The 27,020-nt window shown below is 36.7% G+C and overlaps 1 protein-coding gene across 6 annotated transcripts in view; it reads left to right on the top strand.

Annotated features, from left to right (window-relative positions):
* Positions 1-27,020, top strand: part of TFEB (transcription factor EB) — a 71,807-nt gene that overhangs the window by 38,722 nt on the left and 6,065 nt on the right. For 5 of the 6 annotated variants that reach the window (XM_039339872.1, XM_039339880.1, XM_039339890.1 and 2 more), the window contains 7 exons: positions 4,806-4,921; positions 18,023-18,267; positions 20,113-20,361; positions 20,883-20,963; positions 21,389-21,509; positions 21,703-21,759; positions 24,882-24,957. In XM_039339872.1, the coding sequence (XP_039195806.1) occupies positions 18,070-18,267; positions 20,113-20,361; positions 20,883-20,963; positions 21,389-21,509; positions 21,703-21,759; positions 24,882-24,957 (782 nt within the window). In that variant the 5' untranslated portion in view covers positions 4,806-4,921; positions 18,023-18,069. The remainder of the gene's footprint in view (positions 1-4,805; positions 4,922-18,022; positions 18,268-20,112; positions 20,362-20,882; positions 20,964-21,388; positions 21,510-21,702; positions 21,760-24,881; positions 24,958-27,020) is intronic. The other variant, XM_039339915.1, reaches the window with a different exon arrangement.

Genomic DNA, 27,020 nt, shown 5'->3' with positions numbered 1-27,020 from the left:
GGTCATAAAAAAATAAACTAGCCAGACATATATTGGAAAATCATCTCAGCCAAGCTGCATGATCCCCAAAATTCCTCAGTGATGTTGCTGTTTCATTTTCTAGAAAAAAAATTGATCAGTTTCTTGAAGAGACTCTTAAAGAGGAGACAGGAGAATTAACTGTCACTAGATCTGCTCCTAGTCAAAGGGGAGAGTTGTATCAAAAAGAATGGGAATTTTTTTGATGAAGTGATCATATCATGTTGGAGTTCAAGATATCATAGAAAAAGAGAAATCGGAGTATTATATGGTGAGATGGATAGCAAATAAATAAATACATAATCATACACTATATACACCAAACCTCATGTATAATTTTTGCTTCATTTGTCATGGCCAGCAAATCAGTGAAGTCTTCATTATAGGCTCTACTTTGGCACTCTCCCACTATATGTTGGATAGTTTGTTTTTTGGTCCCACAGTCACAATTCAGTGATGCTATTTTGCCTCACTTATAGAGGATGTCAGCACATCTACCAGGGCCAGTGTGAATTTGGTTCAATGTTATCCTTATCGCATAGGGCTGGTCAAATCCAGCTGGTTTTTTTTTTCAAGTTTTAAATGACATTGTGGGGGGCAATTTTCTATTCAATACTGTTTCCACATACAGTAGTGGCCAAAATTGTGGAAATCTTTTGGGAAAAGTGTACAGTAGAAATGCCACCTTTGGTTAAGTTTCCACCGATTTTTCTTCTAATTTCTTTATAACTGTAGCCTTGTTCACTTAATAATACTATTTTACATCGGTTTCTGGGCAACTAGTCAACTCTTTGCACCATTACTTTAATTTTATTATGTTTTACAAGCTCACTAAATGAAAGAGAAAAAAACCCCAACCAACTTGATAGCGATCACAAAACACACTGACCAATGTCCTCCTCTCAGCTTCAATACATGACATCAATAACTGAATCCTAGTGTGATCTGATTGGCTGATTGCCCAAAAAAGTGATGTCATTAGCCATCAAACCTCAAAAATACACTTTTCCCAAAAGGTTTCCACAATTTGGCCACTACTGTATTGTGCATGTGAAAATCATCTTCTACAAGTACTTTAGCAGTAGAAATAGTTGGATGTCTGGATCTCAATCTGTTTCACTCCAGGCAGGCTACATTGCTCAGTATTAGCAGCTGGGAGTTGTCAATAATATTCAGGTATTCTTCGAAGAGGCCATTTTTTTGTATTACTTCTGGGGCTGATATAGGCAGTCAGTATATGGGAATAGTTCGGATTATCCCACTAACAATGCTTATTGACTCATGCAAATATGCATCAATCCTATTTGTATATAGACTATTAAGCCATACTGGGGCACAATACTCTGTTACTGAACAAATCAAGCTGAATGCAGATATCTGTAGTGCGTCCATTGCCAAACCCCAACTAGTGCCACTCAATTTGTGCAGGATGTTATTTCTACTTCTCAATTTGGCAGCATACAAATTTAATGAACAAACACACAAACAAACTTAGGGAACTTTTGTGAATGCAACAGGAACTTCCAACTGAGATAAAAAAAAATTAAATACATTTATAGGATACAGACAGTGGCTATAATTTCCAAGTAATTTGTTTCCTTGTCAGGTAATAAATGCTAAGGCAAAAAAGGAAATGTGGCTCAAAGTTGGAAGAAATAAAAATAGCTTTTTGTTATGCTAATAGAAAAGGGAATTAAAAATGCAAGAGTTAAGCCTGTCTTAAAAAAAATAGACTTCTCAAGATATGATAATGACTGCCAAATGAAAGCAAGACTCTTGAGGCAGTACTGGCATCTTCAGTTCTGGCATTCTTGTTGGATTCTGATTATTTTACTCTGTTCTACTCTGTTTTAGACCTAGTTTGTGGATTCAAATTGCACCTTGGGGATGACTGCCATTGGCAAATTCAACTTTCTTATATTGACTTCTGATAACATTTGCCATGACATTTTGAGAGGCCTATGTGGGTTGAATTTAGGGAACAAGGTCAATTTTGTACTGTGTGTGTATGTGTGTGTGTGTGTGTGTGTGTGTGTGCACGCGCAATGGGAGAATTTATTTTAAAATGGGCCTGGAATTTTATCTGTTTGAGAATGAAACCACTCAACTCCTTGTTGAAGCCAGATTAATAGTTCATGATACACCCTTCTGAATAGATCATTACCAATATGGTTTCAGATCCAATAAAAAATAATGGTTATTTGAAAGGCTGATTAAATGAACTTGCTCTTTGTCTTAAGATCACATCCAGTCAGTTATGAAAATAAGTTAGTAATATATCCTTTCCTTTTCAGACATATATATTTTATTTAAGTTCCTAAAGCTTGTTTGTTTTCTTCAATATTACTTCAAAGTTCTGTTTCTATTTGTTTGAAATGGATTGTTTTGAAATGTATATAAAACAAATTAATATATTTGAGCTATTTCTATTAGATAAGAAGTAGAAACAAAAACAAAGGTGATATACTGGATGTTTCTATCTTGTCAGTAAGAATTAAGCTCAACGTGAAGGAATTAAGCTCAACTTGAAGGAATCTTTACTTTTTGTTTTGTTAAACTCAGAAACTGAAGTTTTGAAATTTGAAATGCATTTATGTAAATAAAACCTACCAGCAAATAAATACAAGTGAACAAACATCTGATAGCCTATCTTCCTTGTTTGATTAGCTTTGATTATGTTGCGAGAAATGAATTTGCAAGTCAGATATTACAGATTCATGCATCCTGGAATTACCACTGTTATTTTGACATAGGCTTTTAATATGTAGCATAGATAGAATTTTCTCACTGGATTTTCCTAATCACAAAAATCCCCTCCCATCTCTGCTTACATGTCCTATCTATCTCATAAATTCATTCTCATTGTCTTGTTGCAAAATTTATTGCTTCTTAGAATTCAGTACTGTAATGTAATATTCCAGAAGAGATTAAGAAGAGATGGCAAAACTACACAGAAGAACTATACAAGAATGAGCTTAACATCCCAGATAACCACAATGAGATGGTCACTGACCCCGAACCAGACATCCTAGAATGTGAAGTGAAATGGGCCTTAGAAAATCTGAGCAACAACAAAGCTAGTGGAGGTGACAGTATTCCAGCTGAGCTATTCAAAATCTTAAAAGACGATGCAGTACAAGTGCTACACTCAATTTGCCAGCAAATTTGGAAAACTCAACAGTGGCCACAGGATTGGAAAAGGTCAGTTTACATTCCAATTCCAAGAAAGGCAATGCCAAAGAATGTTCAAATTATCGCACCATTGCACTCATTTCACATGCTAGTAAAGTTATGCTTAAAATCCTACAAGCTAGACTCCAGCAGTATGTGGATCGAGAACTACCAGTAGTACAGGCAGGATTTTGAAGAGGCAGAGGAACTAGAGATCAAATTGCCAACATACGCTGGATCATGGAGAAAGCTAGGGAGTTCCAGAAAAATATCTACTTCTGCTTCATTGACTATGCAAAAGCCTTTGATTGTGTGGATCACAACAAATTGTGGCAAGTTCTTAAGAGATGGGAGTACCAGACCATCTCATTTGTCTCTTGGGAAACCTATATGCGGGTCAAGAAGCAACAATGAGAACTGAACACGGAACCACTGATTGGTTCAAAATTGGAAAGGAGTCCGGCAAGGCTGTATACTGTTGCCCTGCCTATTTAACTTATATGCAGAGCACATCATGAGAAAGGCAGGGCTAGATGAATCAAAAGTTGGAATTAAGATTGCCGGGAAAAATATCAACAACCTAAGATATGCAGATGATACCACTCTGATGGCAGAAAGTGAAGAGGAACTAAAAAGCCTCTTGATGCGGGTGAAGAAGGAGAGTGCAAAAGTTGGCTTGAAACTCAACATTAAGAAAACCAAAATCATGGCATCCAGCCCTCTCAATTCCTGGCAAATAGATGGGGAATAAATGGAGGTAGTGACAGATTTTATCTTCCTGGGCTCCAAGATCACCACAGATGGGGACTGCAGCCAAGAAATTAAAAGACGCTTGCTCCTGGGGAGGAAAGCTATGGCAAATCTAGACAGCATACTAAAAAGCAGAGACATCACCCTACCAACAAAAGTGCGTATAGTCCAGGCCATGGTTTTCCCAGTTGCAATGTATTGCTGTGAAAGTTGGACCATAAGAAAGGCTGAGCGCCAAAGAATTGAGGCCTTTGAACTATGGTGCTGGAGAAGACTCCTGCGAGTCCCTTGGACTGCAAGGCGTTCAAACCGGTCAGTCCTAGAAGAGATCAACCCGACTGCTCTTTAGAAGGCCAGATCCTGAAGTTGAAACTCAAATACTTTGGCCACCTAATGAGAAGGAAGGACTCACTGAAGAAGGGCCTAATGCTGGGAAAAATTGAGGGCAATAGAAGAAGGGGACGACAGAGAATGAGTTGGCTGGATGGAGTCACTGAAGCAGTAGGTGTGAACTTAAATGGACTCCAGAAGATGGTAGAGGACAGGAAGACCTGGAGGAACGCTGTCCATGGGGTCGCGATGGGTCGGACACGACTTCGCAATTAACAACAACAAATGTAGTATTCATCGATTTTAACTTTCTTTTTAATGCTTGGGTCAAATGCTGCTAACCTTCCATGATTATCATGCTTTTGTAGTTGGAAGAATGAATCTTCCAGCATAAGGATTTCATACTATACTTTCCCTATAATATATTAATAAATAATAACATACTATGTAGGTTTTTACACAAGACATCTGTCTTTAAAAACATACTTCAGTATGGCCAGATGAGTAACTTTGATTTTCTCCCTATATGAATGTAGGAAGCCATACTAAAGAGAGATTTGAAGGAAAGATCACACCATCCCATATGTACCTCCCTAATCCCTGAGGACATCAGAAGAGGCCCTGCTGCAGGTGCCCCTTCCAACTGAAATTGGTGAGTAACTGTTAGTTCTAGGGTCTTTCTCTGCAGTGAAACCATTGATCTTTGGAGCTAGTGGTTGTCCAGATTTTGGGAGCCCAGACACGATCAAAGAGGGATAATCATTTTCAAGGATTTGACAAAGAATGATAAAACTTGTGCTTGCTATTACTATTTAATTGTTCGGTCCCATTTGTATCCAATAGCAGAAATCTCAAAGGGATTGCCAAACTCTGGCATTATTTAATAATCTGACCTCAGATCTCACATAAGAGCACCAAAATTGTGAAATTTAATATCTATGTATATGTAAATGTAAAACACACATATATATTCACACACACACATATACATTAATGTAGTCTCTTTCTTAGGTAAAACTTTTCCAGGGCCATTTTTTTTCTTTATACATTTCTGCTTCTGTTGTGATTTACTTTGAAAGAACCTAAAAGATAAATTTCACAGCTGCAGAATATTGATAAATTGTAATGTACTGTAAGAGGTATGGTCTCCTGAAAAATTTCCAGAAACCGCAACTGCTATAAAACTTAGTAATCTGTAAATGACTGTTGTGAGCATGCTAGTTATAAAACAGTCATACTGGTTATTGGTTCATTTTTGGGGTTAATTTAAAAACATGAGCTTTGCCTTTTAAAGCTTTGGACAGGTAGACAGATCTGGACATTGAATGATTGTCATTTTCAAACAAACCTACTTATTAAATAACATCTTTATCAGATATCTACTCCATTCCTAGCCTGAGGCAGTAGGTGGAGAAGATATTTGTATATGGCACCAAATTGTGGAATTTCCTTCTTTAACTGGTACCTAGGTTAGCGTGTTTTCAGCCCTGGGAGGAGGTTATGAAATTCTCTTAATAATATTTAATTGCTTTTAAATGCATATTTATTCATTAAAAAAAGCAGTTTATCTTTTTCATCCAGAAAGACTTTCAGAATGACTTACGTATGCTCTGGAAAACAGAACACAATAAAAAAAAGGAAAAGAAATGGGAGACAAAAAATCAGGAGGGGAGGAACAATACATTTAGTTACAGATAGTTCTCTACTTAGACAACAGTTCATTTAGTGACTATTTGAAGTTACAGCAGTACTTTTAACTTATGACCATTTTTCACACTTATGACCGTTGCTGCATCCCCAGGGTGATTTACATCTAAATGTGATTTACATTTAGATGCTTTACAACTGATTTACATTTATGACAGTTGCAGTGTCGCAGAGTCATGTAATCCTATTGTTATCTTCTGACAAGCAAAGTCAGTGGGGAAGCCAGATTCATTAACAACCGGGTTACTAACTTAACAACTGCAGTAATTCATTTAACAAATGTGGCAAGAAAAGTCGTAAAATGAGGCAAAACTCATTAACAATTTTTGGGTTCAATTGTGGTCATAGGTTGAGGACTACCTGTACTAATATTTCATAAATAGTCTATATTATGATTATGAGTCTTTTCTTCTTTATAAATTATATGTTAACATATAGTTTTTATTTATAAGGATATTAAAAATATTTACTTTGTTAGCTGCTTTGAGATGTAAGGTATAAAAAATCTTTACTTTGTTAGCTGCTTTGAGATGTAAGGTATAAAGAGTTCATAGATTGCACTGATTGCTACCTTGAAAGCTATAAATTAATGTTTTTCAAACTTGACAACTTTAAGATGTGGGCATACTGGCTGGGGAATTCTGCGAGTTGAAATCCTCATGTCCTAAAGTTGTAAGTTTGAAAAACGCTGCTCTAAATGGTGAATATGGACACTTTATAAGCGATCTCCTCTCTTACTGCTATCTTGCACACTATGTTCAACATGAGGTTCCAGTTTGGAATCCCAACAACAGGAAGACCACGTGGAGAGCCAAAAGCCAGGATCTTTTCAACGTGATGTGAACACTCTGAAATGTCTTTCCTATGGCCTGTCATTAAGTCTCTTGGCTCCTTAAACAATAAATTGAGGAAATAATGCAGTCTTATGACCAGATACATGATTATTATATTTGTATGGTTTTCTGTTTGCTCAAGATACTCCACAAGATCACTTTAAATCTAATTTCCAGCTTTCATTTTAAAAGTTGACAAAAGGCACTTCACAACTGTTAATATTATGGGGTCCACTCAATGAGAGGAGGATGGTCAAAGAAACATAGGGAGCAGAGTTGGCTCATTTTTCCTTCCCAACTAGTGAAGGGATAGTCCAAAGCAAAGTCTTTGTAGATAACTGTGGTATATAGGCATAGCAATATTTTTTCACATTTGTTGATGTAATCTTTATGTAGCTATTTTATATCAGCTATGCTATTAGCTGTTTAGAACTCTGGATGACAAAAAATAGGATAATGCAATCTCATTTCTGTATTGGCATAGCTATGATCTGAGGAAGAGCAATATACAGTACTGTTAAGATTCCTGGCCTGAACCCATGATTAGCTAGTTAATGAATCTTTTCTATACAGCCCATGTCAGTACACACTGGTCTCATGGACATATCTTTCCTGAATGAGTTATTTTCTTAGTTCACCTAAAATAAAATTTACATTTAAAGTTTATTTACCAAAAGGAAGAATGCTTCCACAGTATTTTTTTTTTTTTTGTGAATGAAAGGGGTTGTTTCTCATTCCCTGAAGAACAGAATAAAAGGCTATTGAAAGCAAGTGAATAAACTTGATATAAAAAACATGAAGGCTTTGTCAGGTAAAAGCATTTAGCCAAACCTGTATGATCTCAGACGCCAAGTGGGATCTGTTTATCACTTGGATGGGGACTATTTCAGAGTTCCAGGGCTATAGGCTACAGTGGAAGTTGAAAAAACATCCCAGAAGAAGACAGTTGCGAATTATCTCTAAAGAAACTGCATGGAAGCACTGAAATTGTCTTTACTTTTACAAAATAGAGACAAAAGTAGGAGCTTAGAAGTGAATATATCAGTAGAAACAGTGGTGGAATTCATATATGTGAACAACCGGTTTTCTGTATGGATGCCACTTCCGGAAGTCCATTCTGGGCCTGGACAACAAAAAATTAGCTACCAATTCTACCGAACTGGTGCGAACTGGCTGAATCCCACGACTGAGTAGAAAGTAAAATTAATGCAAGCAAGCAACTGAGAGATGCCCTCCTTTGATTGTCCTTCATGCCTCTGAAGTGCACATATTCATTTAGGATTGAAATTCTGAGTGGGGAAAGTCCTTGGTTAAAGAGAGCCTCCATCAGAGATACTTCACCTCTGTGCATGAATGATATCAAGAAGGGAGACAAAAAGACTAGAGATCCTAAGCCGGGGGTGTCAAACTGCTGGCCTGCAGGCCGGACGTGTCATGACAAAACCGCACCCACCCTATTGCCGGCAATGGGAAAAAGCTCCAATACGTTGTGCGATGTCATGTGATGTCACGAGTTTGACATGTCTGTCCTAAGCATACTTATTTAGCAATAGTAATAGCAATTAAACTAATATACTGCTTCACAGTATATTAGTGCTTTACAGCCCTCATATTGCCCTCAACAATCTGGGCCCTCAATTTACTGACCTCGGGAAGGATGGAAGGCTGAATCAGTCTTATGCTGGTCAGGATCGAACTACTGGCAGTGAACAATGAGTTAATCTGCATATACTGCATTCTAACTCCTGTGCCAACAGAGCTCTTTAGGAGTAAGATCTTTTGAACCTGATGGAATTTACTACAGAATAAGAGCAGATGGGTTTCCTTGTATTTGGAACTCAACATAAAGGCTCCAGTTAGCTCATTTCTTGTTACGTACAAAAGGCTAAAACAGCTCAATATTTAGAATAAATTCCCTAATTTTAATCTCAGTTTACATGGAGTAAGAGGGGACAAAAAGAGGCAAACAATAGTCTACATCACTGGCTAATAATAGCAGTTAATACATACACGATGAATGTTAGAACAAGTGATAACATTGCAATCAGTATGCAAAATAAGGTGTTTTTTTTTTTTTTAAATGTAGGGAATCAGTCATTTCTAGCATTTGCCATCAATTTTGGTGTAGATTTTTACTGTAAAACAAGAAATCTGAAAAAGCAGTAAAAATATAAACTTCAGCTTCCACTCTCAAAGCAGTTCTATATTACCCTTCTCCAGCCTGCAAAAAATTAGGGAAAGCATCTCTTAGAATTTCCAGCCACCTGCCTTCACTCATAAAGATAAATATTTAGTTAAGTCCAATTCTGGAGATTATTTGCCATTGCCCACTTCTGGGATTTTTTATTTTTATTTTTGTTTCCCAGTCTGGTCTATAACCCTGGGATTTCCTGGGTAATTTCCCATCAAGTGCTATTCAGGCTTAACTCTGCTTTGTTGTTTTTTGGGGGGGAGGGTGGAGGAAAGGAAGGAAATTATCAAAGTCATCAAGAAAACTATGGCAGTTGTGACAGTTTTCACCCATACTGTAATGTTTGGAAATTATGAGAGTTGCAGTCCCAACACATCTGGAGGTACCAGAGTAAGGACAGGGCTGTGTACTGACCATTTGGTAAATGGTTGTCTGAATTTACATGTAATAAAATATTGAACAGCTAGAGCATTTCTTTACCCAACAGAGAACTTCCATTGAAAATTACAATTGCAAACTTTGATGTAGTCAAAGTGATGTTCTTGCAGGGCATCTTTTTATACAGTGTTGAAAAAGAGGAATTGCATTGCTAATCAAGGAAATATTTTCATGGCAACTTGTACATGCAAATTGATATGTATAAACACAGATTCAGAAATAGTTACTAATTTTAAAGAAACACCTTACCAAGAAGTGACTGTTCAGGCCAGTGTGTAGATAGCAGTACTAGAAGATGAAGCAACTATATATATTCTGCTATTAACCAACAGCTACAAGCAGGGATTTCTGATCAGTAAATCAATAAATTAGGCAGTCTGTTAGAGCTAAGTAAAAGGTAAAAATCACCAACTAATAGCTGGAGCGTGAGCCTAAAAATGAGAAGAATTTGCCTGTGAGAACCTGAAGTTAGAGAAACAGGCCTTGCTTCTCTTGAACCCCATGATCCATCTTACCTCATGAATATTTATTATATTTACAATTCTAGTGACAAAGCTCATTGTGTAATTGTTGATGATATTGAAGAATCTTGAATTTTGATAATAAATTTTATGTTCTCTTTCTTGAGTGAATGTCTTTTCAATCTTTTTAACAGTTTGCTCTGCTCTGCAGTAGTGCTATAGGACTATTTGATGAATTTTGAATAGTATTCTCAGTTTTAGTATTCTTAGTACATACTTAAATGCATGTTAGAACTTAGAAGATTTAACTCTCAGATGCATTTCATTAATTTGTACATACAAAGAAGGGTGTCCATGGTGGTGGGGACAAGGTACATGGTGGTGGCCGTCATACTTAATTTTAAACCTCTCCTTGCAAATATTCCTGCTTCAAAGAATATGAATCTTCACCACTACATTCTTCTGGCAATCTTTTCCCTTTTCTCCACTGCTTTGATATAGTTTGGCTTACCCTTTATTCTGTGTTCCCTGCCTCCCTCTCTGGTAGTTCAGTTTAATTTTTCAAGGCAAGCTTCAAAAGTGGGCTATTTTTAGCAGATTTTTCTTTTAGAAATCAGGAAGTAATAGCTTAAGACCAAAGGCAGCAATTTTGAGACTTTCACATGCCACCATTTTCCCTCACCAAACTGTCAGAAGCAGTTTGAAAGTAATTGTGATTGTTATCACTTCTGTTGGCTTGAAATGCTAAGAACAAGGAACAATTTTTTTGTCTGGCATCAACAAAAATCCCCATAGTCATACTCTAAACAAAAGGAAAGACAGAATGAAAGAAAGAACCAGTAGCCTGCATCCTGTGCAGAAAAGAAAGGGGAACTGATAAAACTCTTGTCAGTTTCATCTCTCCTGATGATACATTTGAGCTACTGAGGTGGGGCTGCAAAGTCGTCAAGCAGCATTATATAGGAATGCTTTATACTACTAGGACCTGAAGCTTAGGAGCCAGGACAAAGAGTAGGGGAAATAGTTTCCTCCAATGGAGAAAGAGCATCATGTCTCAAAAATGAAAGCTAATTTTGTAGTAGTTTCAAATATTCTGAAGCTGAGCTGGTAATAGGTCAGCTTAGTTCTCCATCACTGAGTTTATAGGAATTAACTAGAATATGGAAATTCCTCTTGATTTATGTGTTTGGATAAGAACTGCTTGGGGGGCTGGAGAAGTTATTAATAGAGAGGTATAATAGGGATGTGCAACACTTTATTTATTTATGTATTTCTAAAATTTATATGCCGCCCAATCCCAAGGGACTCAGGGCGGCGTACAAAATTTAAAACAATAATATGACAATAAAACAATAAAATAAATACATTCATACAGCGTGTCCGATCATATCCCCCCCCCCCGGGGACATCAGCCCCAGGCCTGCCGGAACAGGAGAGTTTTAATGGCTTTCTTAAAGGCCGGCAGTGTGGGAGTAGTTCGAATCTCAGGGGGAAGTTGATTCCACCAGGTCGGAGCCACCACAGAAAAGGCCCTTCCCCGAGGGCCCGCCAGCCAACATTGTCTGGCCGACGGGACCTGAAGGAGGCCCAATCTGTGGGACCTCACCGGTCTCTGGGAACTGTGCGGCAGTATGCGGTCCTGTAAGTAACCTTGTAACTTTGGATTCCAAAGGAAAAATATACTCTGGACAGAGAGAGGCTGTGTGCATGCAGCTTCTGTCAACAACAACTCATCCTTTCCTGCAATTATGCTACAGCTGAGGAGGGTTGTCCTTGTTTAGCAGCCATTATTGGGATTGGCAACTTGGTTGTTAAGCAAAGTGGTTACTAAGTAAAATTGCAACTGTATTTATGATTTTACTTCCACTTTTTTTAGCTTTACAGCAGGAGTGTCAAACTGCTGGCCCACGGGCCGGATGCGTCATGGCAAAACCGCAATGGAAAAAAGGTTGTGATACATTGCGACACATCACGTGATGTTGCGAGTTTGACATCCCTGCTTTACAGACCTGTGAAGGTTGTAAAAGTGAGGATTGATTGCAAAATTACTTTTTCATCACTGTTGTATCTAGTAACAGTTACTAAACAAGGCAGCTGTTAAACAAGGATTACCTGTACTTGCTTTGAAGAATTGTTTATAGATGCTGCTTTCCCCTTTTAGAATCCAAAACATTGCACTGCCTGAAAACATATTTTATCCATTTTCTTTGGTTTATTCCATTTTTGTTTTAAAATCCATGTTTCTTATTGTAGGAATCAAGGAAATACTTGTAAAAAACAGCCAAAATTTCCCAATTTTCCAGTGTAATCTTTCTACCCATGTCAGAATCTTACAGGAATTCACAATGGAACAAGAAGAAATCAAGAATATTCCTATTCAGAATGTTAACATTTCGTGAAAGAAAGTACAACTATAGAATAGAATAGAATAGAATAGAATAGAATAGAATAGAATAGGAGAGGAGAGGAGAGGAGAGGAGAGGAGAGGAGAGGAGAGAGCTGGAAGGTACCTTGGAGGTCTTCTAGTCCAGCCCCCTGCTCAAGCAGGAGAACCTATACCATCTCAGACAAGTAACTGTCTAGTCTCTTCTTAAAAACCTCCAGTGATGGAGTGCCCACAATTTCTGAAGGTAATCTGTTCCACTGGTTAATTGTCCTCACCTGTTAGGAAGTTTCTCCTTAATTCCAGGTTGCTTCTCTCTTTGGTCAGTTTCCAACCATTGTTTCTTGTCTGCCCTCTGGTGCTTTGGAGAATAGTTTGATGCCCTCTTCTTTGTGGCAGCCCCTCAAATACTAGAATACTGCTATCATGTCACCCCTGTTTCTTCTTTTCTTTAGACTAGCCAAACCCAAGTCCTGCAGCCGTTCTTCATATGTTTTTGTCTACAGGCCTTTGATCATTTTAGTTGCTCTTCTCTGAACTTTTTCTAAAGTCTCAACTTTGTAGTATAGTGACCAAAATTGTTTGCAGTATTCTAGGTGTGGTCTTACTAGGGTTTTATAAAGTGGTACTAATACTTCACGTGATCTTGATTCTATGCCTCTGTTTATACAACCCATGACTGTATTAGCTTTTTTGGCTGCTGCTGCTGCACACTGCTGGCTTCGTAGTCAAGTGATCATCCACTAGGATTCCAAGGTCCCTCTCACAGTTACTGTTTTTGAGCCAGGTCTTGCCCAATCTGTACTTGTACCTTTGATTTTTTCCTGTCTAAATATAAAACTTTGCTTTTCTCCACATTAAAATTCACATTTAAACATCACATTTAAACTTCTTAAAGGCCAATTACAATGACAGTTTCTAGCTATTTTTTAATCTATCCATCTACATTCTGGATGAATCTTAAAATTCTTCTTTTGTTTATTTTTGTACCATAGTTTTGATAATACTGAACAGAATTCTGAGTAATTGTGCATAGACTTCTTCTGTTTTCTGTGTTTCTATTAGTTTACTCATTCATTATGTTTAGTTTTTGCCTTTCCTCCAAAAGAAATCCAAGAATATTTACATGAAAATCTTAACTTTGTCCACACAGTAGCAGCCCTGTGGGGTAGTTGGGGTGACTGACCCAAAGCCACCCTGTGACTTCCATGGTTAAGGGGAGATTTGACCTTAGGTCATACCTTAATGACTTCACCACACTGGTTTTCAGACCTCCTATCCTATCTTCTCCCCCTCCCTGTCCCTCCTGTGAGTCAGAGTGAAAGCAGAAGCTGGTGAATATTACATAGGGTGAAGCCAAGCAGAGCCAGAAGAGCTATTTAAAACTTATCTTGGTTTTGCAGTTCTCCTTATCTTTTAAGCAGCCCCCTTTGCTGTGATGAAGATCTTGTGATATAAAGGAACTTCCTAAAGGGGAAAAGCTGGTAAATTGTTGACCTGTAACACTGGTGATTGTACTTTTTATAATAAATAACACGAGGAGAGTCATTTAGCTCAATCAGAATAGAGCTGGAAGGACCTTGGAGGTCTTCTAGTCCAACTCCCTGCTCAAGCAGGAGACCCTATACAATTTGAGACAAGTGGCTGCCCAGTCTCTTCTTAAAAAACTCCAGTGATGAAACACACACAACTTCTGAAGGCAAGCTGTTCCACTTACTAATTGTTCTCAGTGATAGGAGGTTTTTCCTTAATTCCAGGTTGCTTCTCTCCTTGATTAGTTTCCATTCATAGTTTCTTGTCTTGCCTTCTGGTGCTTTGGAAAATAAGTTGACCCCTGCTTCTTTGTGGCAGTCCCTCAAATACTGGAATACTGCTATCATGACACCCCTGGTCCTTTTCTCTAGAGTAGTCATACCTAGTTCCTGCAACCATTCTTCATACATACAAAGGTCTCCTGGCCTTTGATCATTTTAGTTGCTCTTCTCTGCACTTTTTCCAAAGTCTCAACATCTTTTTTGTAATGTGACCAAAACTGGATGCAATATTCCAGGTGTGGCCTTACTAAGGCTTTATAAAGCGATACTAATGCTTTGCGTGATTTTGATTCTATGCCTCTGTTTATATAACCAAGGATTATATTAGCTTTTTTGGCTGCTTGCTGTCCATTCCTTTTCACTACACACCATGCAACAATAAAAGAGCAATTGTGATTGTAGCAGTGAAAGGAAAATATATTTTTCCTGAAAATTTACTGGATTGTTAATTCTGATAATTTTAAAGATAATTTAAAGCACTGTTTATTCTGTTAGCAATTAAAGCATTAACCTTTTATGGTTGATAGCTACTTTTGATTCACAATATAGTTTTATAGATTGAAACAAAAATGAATAACAAATTATGAGAATAGTTGTGTGAGCAATAAGCAGAATTCTTACAAGAATGACAGAGATTTTATTTTATATAAAAAAATGAAGGGAAACAGTTTTTATGTAAATATCTAATGAATACTACAGTAATCCAGGAAAGTTTAAGTTGCATCAAAAATGAAGGCAAATGATTTTTCCCCTTTCTTTCGGTGCAATGAAGTGCACCTCCCTATGGCAATGCTTCATAAGCTGAACTGGTTACCGATTGATTTCTGTGTGTAATACAAGATGGTGGTTATTAAGCCCTTCATGGCATAAAGCTGTTTTAGGGACAGCTTGTTTCCAAATGTTTCTACTTGTCAGATAAGGTTAGGTTAAGCTGGGATGCTTTGGGTTCCAGTGATTAAACAATGTCATTTATTGGGACCCAGAAAGCGTGCCTTTTTTTGATGTGGTGCCCTCCCAATGACATTCAAGAAACTATTAAAAGTTTTGTTGTTCTCCCGGTCTTGGGATAGGATGGTTGTGGAATCCCTATGATTTTAATTATTTTGGTTATTGAGCTAACTTTCTGGTTGGTTATGCTTTCTTCTATTTTTTTTTTCTCTTTTAATTTAAGCTGCCCAGAGTTGTTAAGGTGTTGGGTGGACTCCAAATCAAATGAAATAAAAAATAAATACGTAATAATAAAATATTCTGCATCTACTACCAGTTAGAGCCATTCCTGGATTAAGTTATCATAAGAGAAGAGAAAAAAGCTTTTCTTCCATATCACATAAAATGTTATGCATTCTATCCCGTCTCTCGTCTTAATTGTTTTTTAAGCTGAAAAATCCCCCTCGTAAGCCTCTCTTTATGGGGAGCTACTCTTGCCCTTAATTATTTGTGCAATCCCTTTTTTCCAATTATATAAGTTATATATAGCACCATTTTAAGGACAATGATTAATACTGTATACAGTGTAGAATTCAAAGATTGGTTATACTATAAGAGATTATAGCATTGGCCATTTTATACCCCTTAAAATTTGTCAACACAAAAGATTGGGCATCCGTGTAGAATCTTTAGATGATCTTGTTCAGGTAGTGTTTAGTTTTTTACAAGCCTTAATTATTTTGAGAGACATTGGGTTGTAGAAAGAAGTTAATGGAAAAGATCAAAAGGGATTATATAAATTATGTGGGATAGTTTTTTGAAGTAAAGCACATTTTCTTTTTCTTGCAATATCTGAACAAGGTTGTTCGGCCTGTGAATAAACCCTTTATTCTTTTATATGGTAGTTGCTATGTATTGCCTGTGTTATGACAGCAAGAAGTATGACAGCTTAATCAGCCCTGATAGGGTTTGTAAACTCTTCACAATCTATGACTGAAGAAGGCAGCTTGTGAAAGAGCTGAAGCACTTTAAGGACATCAGCTTCACCAGCGGGGTGTAAACTCTTGGATGGATATTTAGGAATCCAGATAAACAGCTGCATTCATTCTTAGAAGTGCTGAACAGGTCTGAAAAATCCATGAGGAAGCTTATCCATTGTAGGAATTTTCTTACTACAAATTATGATTGCCACCCCTAAATCTTAAACATTCTCCAAACACTTTCTCAGGCCAGTACAAGTAATGACTGTGGAGTCTGAGAGTAAGGAGGGCTTATAAACTATTACATTAGAGAGCATTAGTAAGGGAAAAGTTGGTGCAAGGCATATGATGATTTAGCATAATTAGAAAACTCATGAGACATATCCTGAATGACAAATCCAATTGCTTACTCAGAATGCTAGAAATTGTCTGAATGCTACATATAGACGTTATACGTATAGAAAAAGTATGAGAAAGCAGTTTCTATCTCAAACACCATCTCTCCTGTGAACTTGCTAAACCATTGAGTCTCATCCTCTATCACTCATCTATCACATGAGCATAATAATCTAAACTTTTTAAATGTTAAATTTAACTCTGAAATATCCTACTTTGATAGGCAAACACTGACTGCAATATGAAGCAAATTATTAGAGAGAAGATAATTAGCAACTTGTTCTGTGTCATCTCCCTTTCTGGATTTTTTTAAAAAGAATTTCCTAATATATCATCTTATTCTTTTTTCATGGGCCTCTTTAGTTCCATGCTAGAGTTTTTGGTCACCTGCCCAAAGATGATACAGAAAAAAAAAATAGTTGGAAATTTTTATTCCCTTCATGACATATATTACATAGAGGGAAGTAAGATCGTTACTTAACTCTGATCTGAAATTCTTTTTTTCTCTTCCTCTTAAAGTAATTAAGGAGGGTTATAGTTTTGCGGGGGGGGATTGGATTAGCCCCAGAGAATCAAGTTCACTCTCAGTCACAGAAATTCCTTGGGTGGCTGGGCCACTCACTCTCTTCAAGCCCAGCCTACCTCGCAAGCCCAGCCTACCTCGCAAGATTGGGGAAAAATTGAAGGAAATGCTATGTATACTCTCCTGAACTCGTTGACAAAAAACAAATATATATGTAACAAGTACAATTTCTTACAAGAGGAACAAAGACAGTGGTGGGATTCAGATATCTGAACAACCGGTTTTCTGTGTGGATGCCGCTTCCGGAAGTCCATTCTAGGTCTGGGCAACAAAAAATTAGCTACCAGTGCAAACCGGCTGAATCCCACCACTGAACAAAGATAATAGTAAATGAAAAGTATGTGTAATTTAAAAAGCAAAAAAAATTTAGCAAGTTATGGAAGAGAAATTTTTGGAAGAGAAATTTATTCAAAGCTGTTTTTGCACCAGCATTTGCACATTTTAGATTTTTATGAAGCTGCTTGTAACTTGAAAAGTACACACAGAAATGCATGCTGCTTATGCACAAAACCTCTCATTAATATTAATGAACAGTCACTTGCTTAAAGACTACAAGCTTGAAAATGAAAAACATATGATCAAGCATATGTACATATTTTTGTATTTATTACTGTTTTACCTTTTTTCTCCTTAATATTGCAAACTGATGCAACAAAGGCTCAGGAAAGTGAGAAGAGGAACAAAAGTGTTGTTATATTTTAACATTTGGGAAATATTAGTGAAAACAAATTGTAATTTGTTGTGGATAGTTGATATCAATTTCAAAAGCAATAGCTTCCTTCAGCTTGCTAATTGAGAGTTCTGGGAATTGGAGATTAACACATCCAGAGCTGAGAAGTCTGAATTAGATGTAAAAAAAAAAAAAAAGATAGGCAAAATAACAGGTTGTAAGTCCCCTATTCTACTAGATTGATTATAGATGGTTCTTAATGTTGAGAGATTTGCTGCACTTAGATCAGTTTTAATGACTTGTGCAAGTGATTGAAAGCTAGCATTTAATGCTGAATCCCTGAGTCTCAACCCTTCTACTTTCTTCTTAGGGCTTTAGGTATTTTTAACAAACTTTGACACATCCCAAATATCAGCTATGGCATCTCGCATTGGTTTACGGATGCAGCTTATGCGAGAGCAAGTACAACAAGAGGAACAACGGGAGCGCATTCAGCAGCAGTCAGTGATGCATTACATGCAGCAACAGCAACAAATGCCAGTGGCTCCAACCCCAGCCATCAACACTCCAGTTCATTTCCAATCACCACCACCTGTGCCAGGAGAAGTTTTAAAGGTACAGTCGCATGAGTAAAACTTTGGTTACAGAGAACGATAGAGGCAAATAGAATATTTGTTAAAACTGTTACGTTGCAAGAAATGAATGGCTTGCTGGCTTGCTTGTTTATTATTTATTTATTTATTAAATTTATATGCCTCCCCTCTTACTATCAAGTGAGTCTTGGCAGCTTACCAATATATCTGATATATCAGTTGGAAAAATACATTGAAAACCAGCAAGTCCTTTCATTTGAATTGAGCATTTGTGTATGTTTAAATGGTGAAAGGGGGAGAGAATCTATGCAGAGTTTTTCTTTCAAATGGTTTTACTTTAGTATCCAAAACCGCTCAGAAAAACACAAGTGATTATCTGCTAATCAACTATATTTTTCCAATTGAGTTATTGGATTCCTATAGTTTTTCTTTAATCGTCCTACAAATTTTATCCTTTGCTATAGTTTTGTAAAGTTTGAAGTGGCTTCATCATTACAAGGCAATTTATTATCAATTTTCTATGTACAATTGACTTTATTTAGTGCTGGGATGATGTAGTCCAGTAATTTTTTGTGTGTCATGAGATTTATCCTTCAAAAGTGGGTGAATTCCTTTAGTTTAGTTTGGCTTCTTATAGGTAGTTCTTGTCTTATGACTATAATTGGGCCTGGAATTACAGTCATTAGTCATTGCAGTTATCGGTCGAGATTAAATCGTGTCTGATTTAGAGTTACAGTCATTTTTTTACAACAATTGTTTAGCAAACGCTGTGGCTGTTAAATGAATCAATTTTCCCTAATGGGTATTTTTTAATTGGAAACCAGACATAAATCCCAGAAACCAGCAAAAGAGTTGCAAATTGTGATCACATCATTGAGGGATGTTGCAAACATCCATAAAAATAAGCTGGTTGCCAAGCACACACAATGCAATCTCGTGACCAGGGGTATGCAGCCATCATAATTCTGAAAGTGGGTTGTAAGTAGCTTTTGGGATGGTCCATGTAATTTCAAATGGTTGTTAAGCGTCTGATCATAAATCATAAATTCTTTCTGACCCTGAAATGTGTTTGGTTTTTTAGGGTGGGATATCAGGGATCTTATAGTTATATAAGCAATATAGGTCTCTGACCTCTTGCAATCTGCAATCTGTATATGATATATAATATGAAAAATCAAGATAAGGAGAAATGAGGCCGAGTGCTATTTTAACAGCTTTAAAAGTGACTCATAGCCAATTAGACGCTTATTAGAGGATGATAACAAAGATTTGTGACATTCATTTGTATAGCTGGGCTCACAGTCATTCATTCCTCAATTACCTCCCAACTCTACATGGGGCTGTCCTTGAAGAGCATTTGGAAGCTTCAGTTGGTATAAAATGTGACTATGTGTGCAGTTATGAATGCTGGTTGTTCAGCACATGTGACACCTCTGCCCTGTGAGCTGCATTGCCTACCAGTATGCTTCCAGGTGTAATTCAAGGTACTGATGGTTACCCTAAAAGCTCTTTGTGATTTGGGAATAGACTATTTATGGGGCCATCTCTTCCCAATGATGCCTATCCATCCTGTTAGATCCCTACAAGAGAGACATGTTCTGGGACTCATGTGTGAGAGAGTAACCTTTTGTGTCATAGTACCTGCCTTGGAACTACTCCGCTCCAGAAATCAAACTTTTGAGACAGTGAAAATCTGGCACTTCCATCAGGTCTGGGGCCCTGATATTATGGATAGCTCATTTTGTGGAGGTTTTTTTTTTTTTTTTTTTTAGTATGAACCCAGCCTATTTCTTTCTGAAGACGTATATATTTGAAAATTATGTTTACCTTTACATGATAGCTCTTCTATTTCTCCAATATTTTTTAGGTTCAGTCCTTCTTAGAAAATCCTACTACATACCATCTGCAAAGGTCACGAGACAAGAAGGTCCAAGACTATCTGTCTGAAACTTATGGGAACAAGTTTGCACCGCTACTTGGTGCTCCTTCTCCCAAGCCTCCTCCTTCAGCCTCCCCTGGGGTGAGACCATGTCATGTCATGTCCTCTTCTGCAGGCAACAGCACTCCGAACAGTCCAATGGCAATGCTTAATATCAGCTCCAATCCAGAGAGAGAGGTTTGTAAGTTCCTTGGGAACGCAGGAATTGTTGGAGAGGCTGGGATAAACTGTGGTTAGGAAGTACTCAACTCCTGTAATCTGAAGTGGAAAAGTCCAGCTGTAATTGAATCACATGATTCTCTGATTATGTAACATAGGTTGGGGGGGGGGCTACACAATGAAAGGCAATGTTTTGCATCACACTTCTGTTGCAGGAAACTATCAGAGAGAACTTGGAGTTTGGGTGATTCAGCTGAAGGCTTAGTCAGATAAAGTTGCTCAAACAACAACAAATCTACTCTGATTTGGACCCTGACTTAGCAAGTCCGTCAGAGATGTCTGGGGTCTGTTCTTATGGGGTGAGCAGCCCTGAGTCAGTTGGAATCAAGTGTCATCTATTCAAATCAATCAATCATTCAGTCAATCAGTGTCAAACTTACATTTCCCATGTCTGTGAATTTACATACATTTTGAAAAAAAAAAACCCAAAATGCATTAAAAAAAATCTATATCTGATAGCCTTTTTGGCCCTATTTTAGATAGATGATGTCATTGAAGATATTATGCAGCTGACAACCACTGTCGGGTGTCTTAATCCAGAAATTCATATGTCCAATACTGTGAGTATACTTCTTTTTTTTTTTTAAAGGAGTTCTTGTTTCTAGGCAGGGAAGTGGTCATGGGAGAAGGAATAAAACAACTGAAATAAAGTGGTTGCATCTATCCTTCCTTTCTTTCCAAATAATTAATTTGGAGTCACTGTTTTGTAGGAGACCAATAGTAATATTTAGCAAACATTTTAAAAAAGTAAAACTTATTTTTAAATGGTGAGATCTAACATTGTTAAATTAATCATATACAGTATAAATATTTGAGCCATCTGCATATAATGAATGGGAGATCCATGGTTGGGAAGAGTGGTGAAGTGCTAAAAGCACAGGATATTCCTGTTGGGAATCAGACCTTCTGTTGGCTGATACTTTCTTATCCTCTATTTTCTGTGTTAAAATAAATGTGCATTTGTCTTCCTCCCTTTGTTTTCCAGTTGCCTCTATCCAGCAGCCATATGAATGTCTATAACAGTGACCTCCAGATGACGCCTTCTATGGTGGGCATTACCAGCAGTTCCTGTCCTGCTGATCTCACTCAAAAGAGAGAGCTTACAGGTAACATGGGAGATTGTGTGGTGGCCAGTGTGTATATGTCCAAATGGTCAGGGTAATTTTTAGTAATTTGCTTTGCCTCAGACTGTAGGTCAGCAGTGCATCTATTTATACACTTGCATGCATATGTGTATAAAATGAAACTTGTTCTGGTTGGCCCGTTGCTTTTCATAACAGCTTGTTGTGTTATCTTTAGATGCCGAGAGTCGTGCCTTGGCTAAGGAACGCCAGAAGAAGGATAATCATAATCTCAGTAAGTGGAGGCTGGTTAAAACCATGTGGTTGAAATGCATTCTGCTATATTTCATTAGCCCTTTTGTTGATCTAATTTGTGTGCAATGATTTAGAAACAGTATTTTTATGCACAAGCATGCGTATTCTCCATTTATTATTCTGATGCAGAGAATGTAGCTACACTCAATGGTCATTGAATGCACGTGGAGATGATTTACTACCCTCTGGGTCTCTTGTGATTTTACCCTCCGCAGAACCATGTTTTCATACATATAACTATTTTTATCATTTGATTTGTTTCACTATCTGATTGATTCATAGATTTCCTCCCCCCCCTTAAAATGTCCTTTTTGGTTTTGTTTTTCTTCAGGGGAGGAGAGCAGAGGGCTGTTTTCATGTAATGTACAAATTCATGTAATTGTACTGCCGTGGTCAGGAAAAAATATAATTACCTATAGTTTTATTAAATTTAATTTAAAAAAAACATCCTCTTCTTTAGGAATAATACGATTACAAATTGTGGAAAATAGTAAAAAAACAAAAAACCAAATGCTGTAGTATATTGCTGTCCTTGGATTAAATGAAGAACCCTTCCTTTCTTTTCTGGGCATGTGTGGTGAAATGACCTTACCTCTGCTGTGATACCTTATTATATTACCAGCTGGTAATAAAAGATTACAGCAAAAATCCTACTTGGTTTTTCTTTAGAAGAAAAATCTCTGGCTGTTTATTATGATGCTTTTATAATGTTTGATATTTACAAAGTTACCAGAAGACCAGAAATGATCACAGTTAGCAAAGACATTTTAGTCAGGATGCAGATAAACTATTTTACACAGATATCCAGAAAGGTATATTATGTATTTCAAGCCACTTCCATTCCTTTTGCTAACACTTGGTCTTCCCCTACCCCATTCGCTTTCTCTCCCCTATTATATCAAACCCCCCTTTTTTTTGTATTGGAGTTGATGTCCGTACAGTTAGAGATACATGCACCTATACATTGCTACATCCTCGTTATACTTACATACACGAACATGCAGACCTCATCTTATCTGTTGATGTGCATCCAAATGAGCACAGAGAACAGAGAACTATTTATTGGCCAAGTGTGAGTCAACACCCTAATAGGGTGCACCCTTAATGAGTATTAGAACCAAGGAGCATTGTAGTTCTGTTACTCGTATGATTCTTAGTATGCTGCTTGCTTCTTTTTAAGCTTTTGTTTGTTCTTTCTCTAATTAGATTAACACATGAAACATTTTGATTATTCTAACAGGATGTTAAAGCTTTTGTTAGCAAACATTTTGTTTTAAAACTGTAATTGAACAGAGAACTCAGGGTAGATAGCTAGAAATCAGTTGACACATGGTGTTTATAAATAATAATAGTAGTAGTAGTAGTAGTAATAATAATGATAGTAATAGTAGTAGTAGTAGTAGGAGTAGTATGAGTAGTAGTAGTAGTTGTTGGAAGGGACCTTGGAGGTCTTCTAGTCCAACCCTGTCTCAGGCAGGAAACACTATACCATTTCAGACAAATGGTTTATCTTTACATCTGTAATTCTTTTGCAGACATATTACAGAGCCTGATTTAATGCTCTGTTGTGGGAAAGTCAACATGGTGGAAACAACCTCACTTAAGCATGACTTTTATTAGAGAACTACTGAAAGACAGATTTGAGTTGATTCTTAATGTTAAACATGTCCTGAGGAGCACAATGCTGGTATCACTCAGAAGCTTTCATTATATTTAAATGTAGTATAAAAAATCTAAGTTGTTTGTAAATGGTAATTTAACTTTTCCCATTTAATCATAAAAATATACAGTTATTTCTGCATATTGTTAAAAGCATAAACTTAATGTTTTTATCTCAATGTGTAAATTATTCTTAATGCTAAGTTTTTAAAACTACAAACATGAATTATTTTAAAAGAGAATCCTGTATTGTATTAGAATATACAGAAAATGCCTCATTTGGAACGATGTCTATCATAAAAACATCATATAAACATGTATTCTGGTACCTACCCAGAAGTTCAATCAACTCTGATAACTGAAATACAAAGTAAAATACATGAAACAGCATAAATCATTAAACACAATGGCTTATCAAAAATAGAGACTAAATAGATTAAAAATAGAGATGGACAACAGAATGCAGTGTGCATATTAATGTTTAAATACTTCTTGAATCAATACAGAAAGGAGACAGATTAGATTGTTGGATTGGAATGAGATCTTCAATTTTTGATTAAATATTGTTCAAAGAGCTAGAGAGTTTTGAGAGAAATTTAAAACAAACTTGCAAGAGGCTCAAAATGAAATGATGGAGAAAATTGATAAAAAAACTGATTAAAAATAAATATGTGAAAGATGTTGAAAAAGTGGCTGCTACAGGCATAGACTTTTCTAAGTTATTTGATTAATCGTGGAATATAGATGCTTAACATGGAATGTAAATGGGGCAAATTCCTCCCCCCAATTAAAATTTAATTATTTGGAAAAAAATAAAACAACTCAAAATTTGCATAATCCACATTAGAAACAAAGATGTTATTACAGACTATTTTATAGGTGTGAAAAATATGTACTAATAAGCAACAAGATTTTATTAGGAAGTCTGATCGAAATTAGTGCTATTTATCCAGCATAAGTGCTTTATCAGGAGATATTTGATATAAGCCTAGCCACCATGATTTGAACCCATGGCAATTTCTGTATTGCCTTGCAGCCTCATAGGAAGCTCAATGCAGTAATGTACAAGACTTTGATTATAATATCCAGATAAGAGCTGTCTAACAAAGGACAGAAATGTGTGAGCATCCAGATGGATTGACTGTTGTTCCTGTATTAGGTTAATGAGCAAAAGGAGGGAATTTGGGAGAAACTGGGGTAATGCAAAAGGAGGAACTTAGAACTTTCTAAGGGTGTTAATCAGTATAGGCCCAGCCCTTCAAACCAGAGCTGTTTTTCTGCTATTGGTTGTCCATTGCTCAGATATTTTATATCTTCCTTAAAATAAGCAATATCTGGTTATTTATTTCACCATTTTATATTTGTTTTTTATTGACAAAGTTGATATTTTTTATAATGTTTAATATCTCATATAGGATTTTTTCTCTCTCTTTCTGTTCTAAGTTGAAAGAAGACGCAGATTCAACATTAATGATCGTATTAAGGAATTAGGGATGCTGATTCCAAAAGCTAGTGATCTGTAAGTTCTATTCAATGGTTTATATTTTCCTGTTGCCTCTTAAAGAGAGACAAGAGTCCAAATCGAGAAATAGACAACCAGAGCAAAAGTTGGATGGGAAATTATTTTCCCATGTCTGCTGTGTTGAAAACTATATTTTATTTCTGTCTTTAAAAACCACAAACGCACCAAACAACTTTAAATTTCAAATGAAAAATATTCCAAATCAAAGGAAACTCTGCATAATGACATGAATGTAACATAAGCACAGTAGCTTGCTTTGGTCCCATTTGACAAATTGCAGAAGATTATTTAAAATATCTAGAAAAAGATATATACGGTAGCTATTTTACAACTTCAATTATTAATTGTTTTAAAAGTAAAATATATTATAAACAATAGGAAATTTATTTTTTCTGAAGATTAAATATAGTATTTATCAATCGCTGAAAGCAGAAGAGAGGCGGGAGCAGGGTTGGTTCGGGGTTCCACAGTGGGGTCAAAAAGTCAAGAGGGGTCTGTAAGCTTGCCAAAAAACCCCGCAAACCCTGCGTTTCAAGTATATGTTGCATGCTTTAATCGTGTTGTGTTGGCCACCATCTTAACTGCTTTTTTTATTGTCCCCATCAATACCTCTGGGGGTAATATAAATGGGAAGGCTGACCTTCCACCCTGCATCTACTCTTTCTTCCAGGAAAAAAATCACTGCAACATCCTGTTTCTAAAGCAGTTTTACTCCAATAGGCTCTGTACTGAATAGCTGTAGTTGGAGAGAAACAAAATGCACAAGAAAAGCCATTTTGAAGTACACCACAGATATGGCCCTCATGCCTGCACACATTGTGATTTGATTTTTTTTTTTTTCATTTTATAGTGTGAGAAAGGCTTCACAGGTATAAGCCTGCATTTGCACTGAGTGTAGATAGAATGAGTTCTGAGTAACAGTGCTGTAAAATGCCAAAATAGCACCAAGGGAGCAAGGCCATATAAGAATAGCACCAGAAAGGAGCTCCAGTGTTGTGCTCCCTTAAATAGCCATTGGCTGAGCGAGGAGTGAAAGCTATTCCTTCATACTTCACACACCAGAGCTCTTTGCTATGGAAAGCTTATAAACAAACTAACACAACAGCCTACATTCAGATTTCAACAAGTGGGTTTGGTTAAAGATAGCATGTGATCAAGATGACACCTCGTATGAGTTTTAGATAAAAGGAACATTAGTCCTATCACGTATTAGCTTTATGAAACAACTTCTGTTTAATTTCTTCAATATAATATAATATAATATTATACTCAAAATCTGGACTATAATCTTTGAAATTTATGTGCTCCTCTGAATGGGATTTGTTTATCTGTCAGGACTGACTTTTGAAAATAGACTATCAAGCTTTAATAGGCAGTTGCAATGGCTATTTTTAGATTTTTAAATATGTATAAAACAAAGGACTGATTGCTGCAGTGAAGTAAACCACCTAATTTTGCACTATTTATGTGACATGATCCTGTTTTGATCTGGATGGATTGTGGCTGCCAGCTGCCAACCCCTAATGTTTGTAGCCAGAATGAGGAACTGTGATTACAAAAATGCACACTGGTTGGGAACCCTGGAGTTGTAATCCCAACACATCTGGAGAGGCTGGCTCAGAAAGAGTGTTTCTGAGCAAGGACCTGATAGCCACAAAAGAGTTGAATTAGTATTAATTGGTAATGTTGGAAAAGACATTTAAAAATTATCTGGCACTTTAGAAAAAGAAAGCCAAGTTGTAGTAGAAAAATAATGTAGTCTATAATGCTATGGCAAAACTTGCAAGTAGTACACACACCACTGATTGTAAATGAATGAATGAATGAATGCATTTTAAAAATGCTGAAATCTTGCAAGACTGTCATATTTTACAAAATATCCAGCTGCAACAGGCAATTTTTAAAATATATATTTTGATTTTAACTTCCACAATGCTATCTAGTTGCTTGTTAATATCATGCAAGACATAGCTGCTTCATCTCTTCAGTATGTTCTGATGGAGAAAAAAATTGTTCTGTCACTTATATAAACATGCAATATGGCTGATTGTTGGCACAGC

This window comes from Crotalus tigris, unplaced genomic scaffold, assembly GCF_016545835.1.
Source record: "Crotalus tigris isolate CLP2741 ecotype Arizona unplaced genomic scaffold, ASM1654583v1 scf7180000017550.10884619, whole genome shotgun sequence".
Lineage (NCBI taxonomy): Eukaryota > Metazoa > Chordata > Lepidosauria > Squamata > Viperidae > Crotalus > Crotalus tigris.
This window is presented reverse-complemented; position numbering and strand designations above follow the sequence as displayed.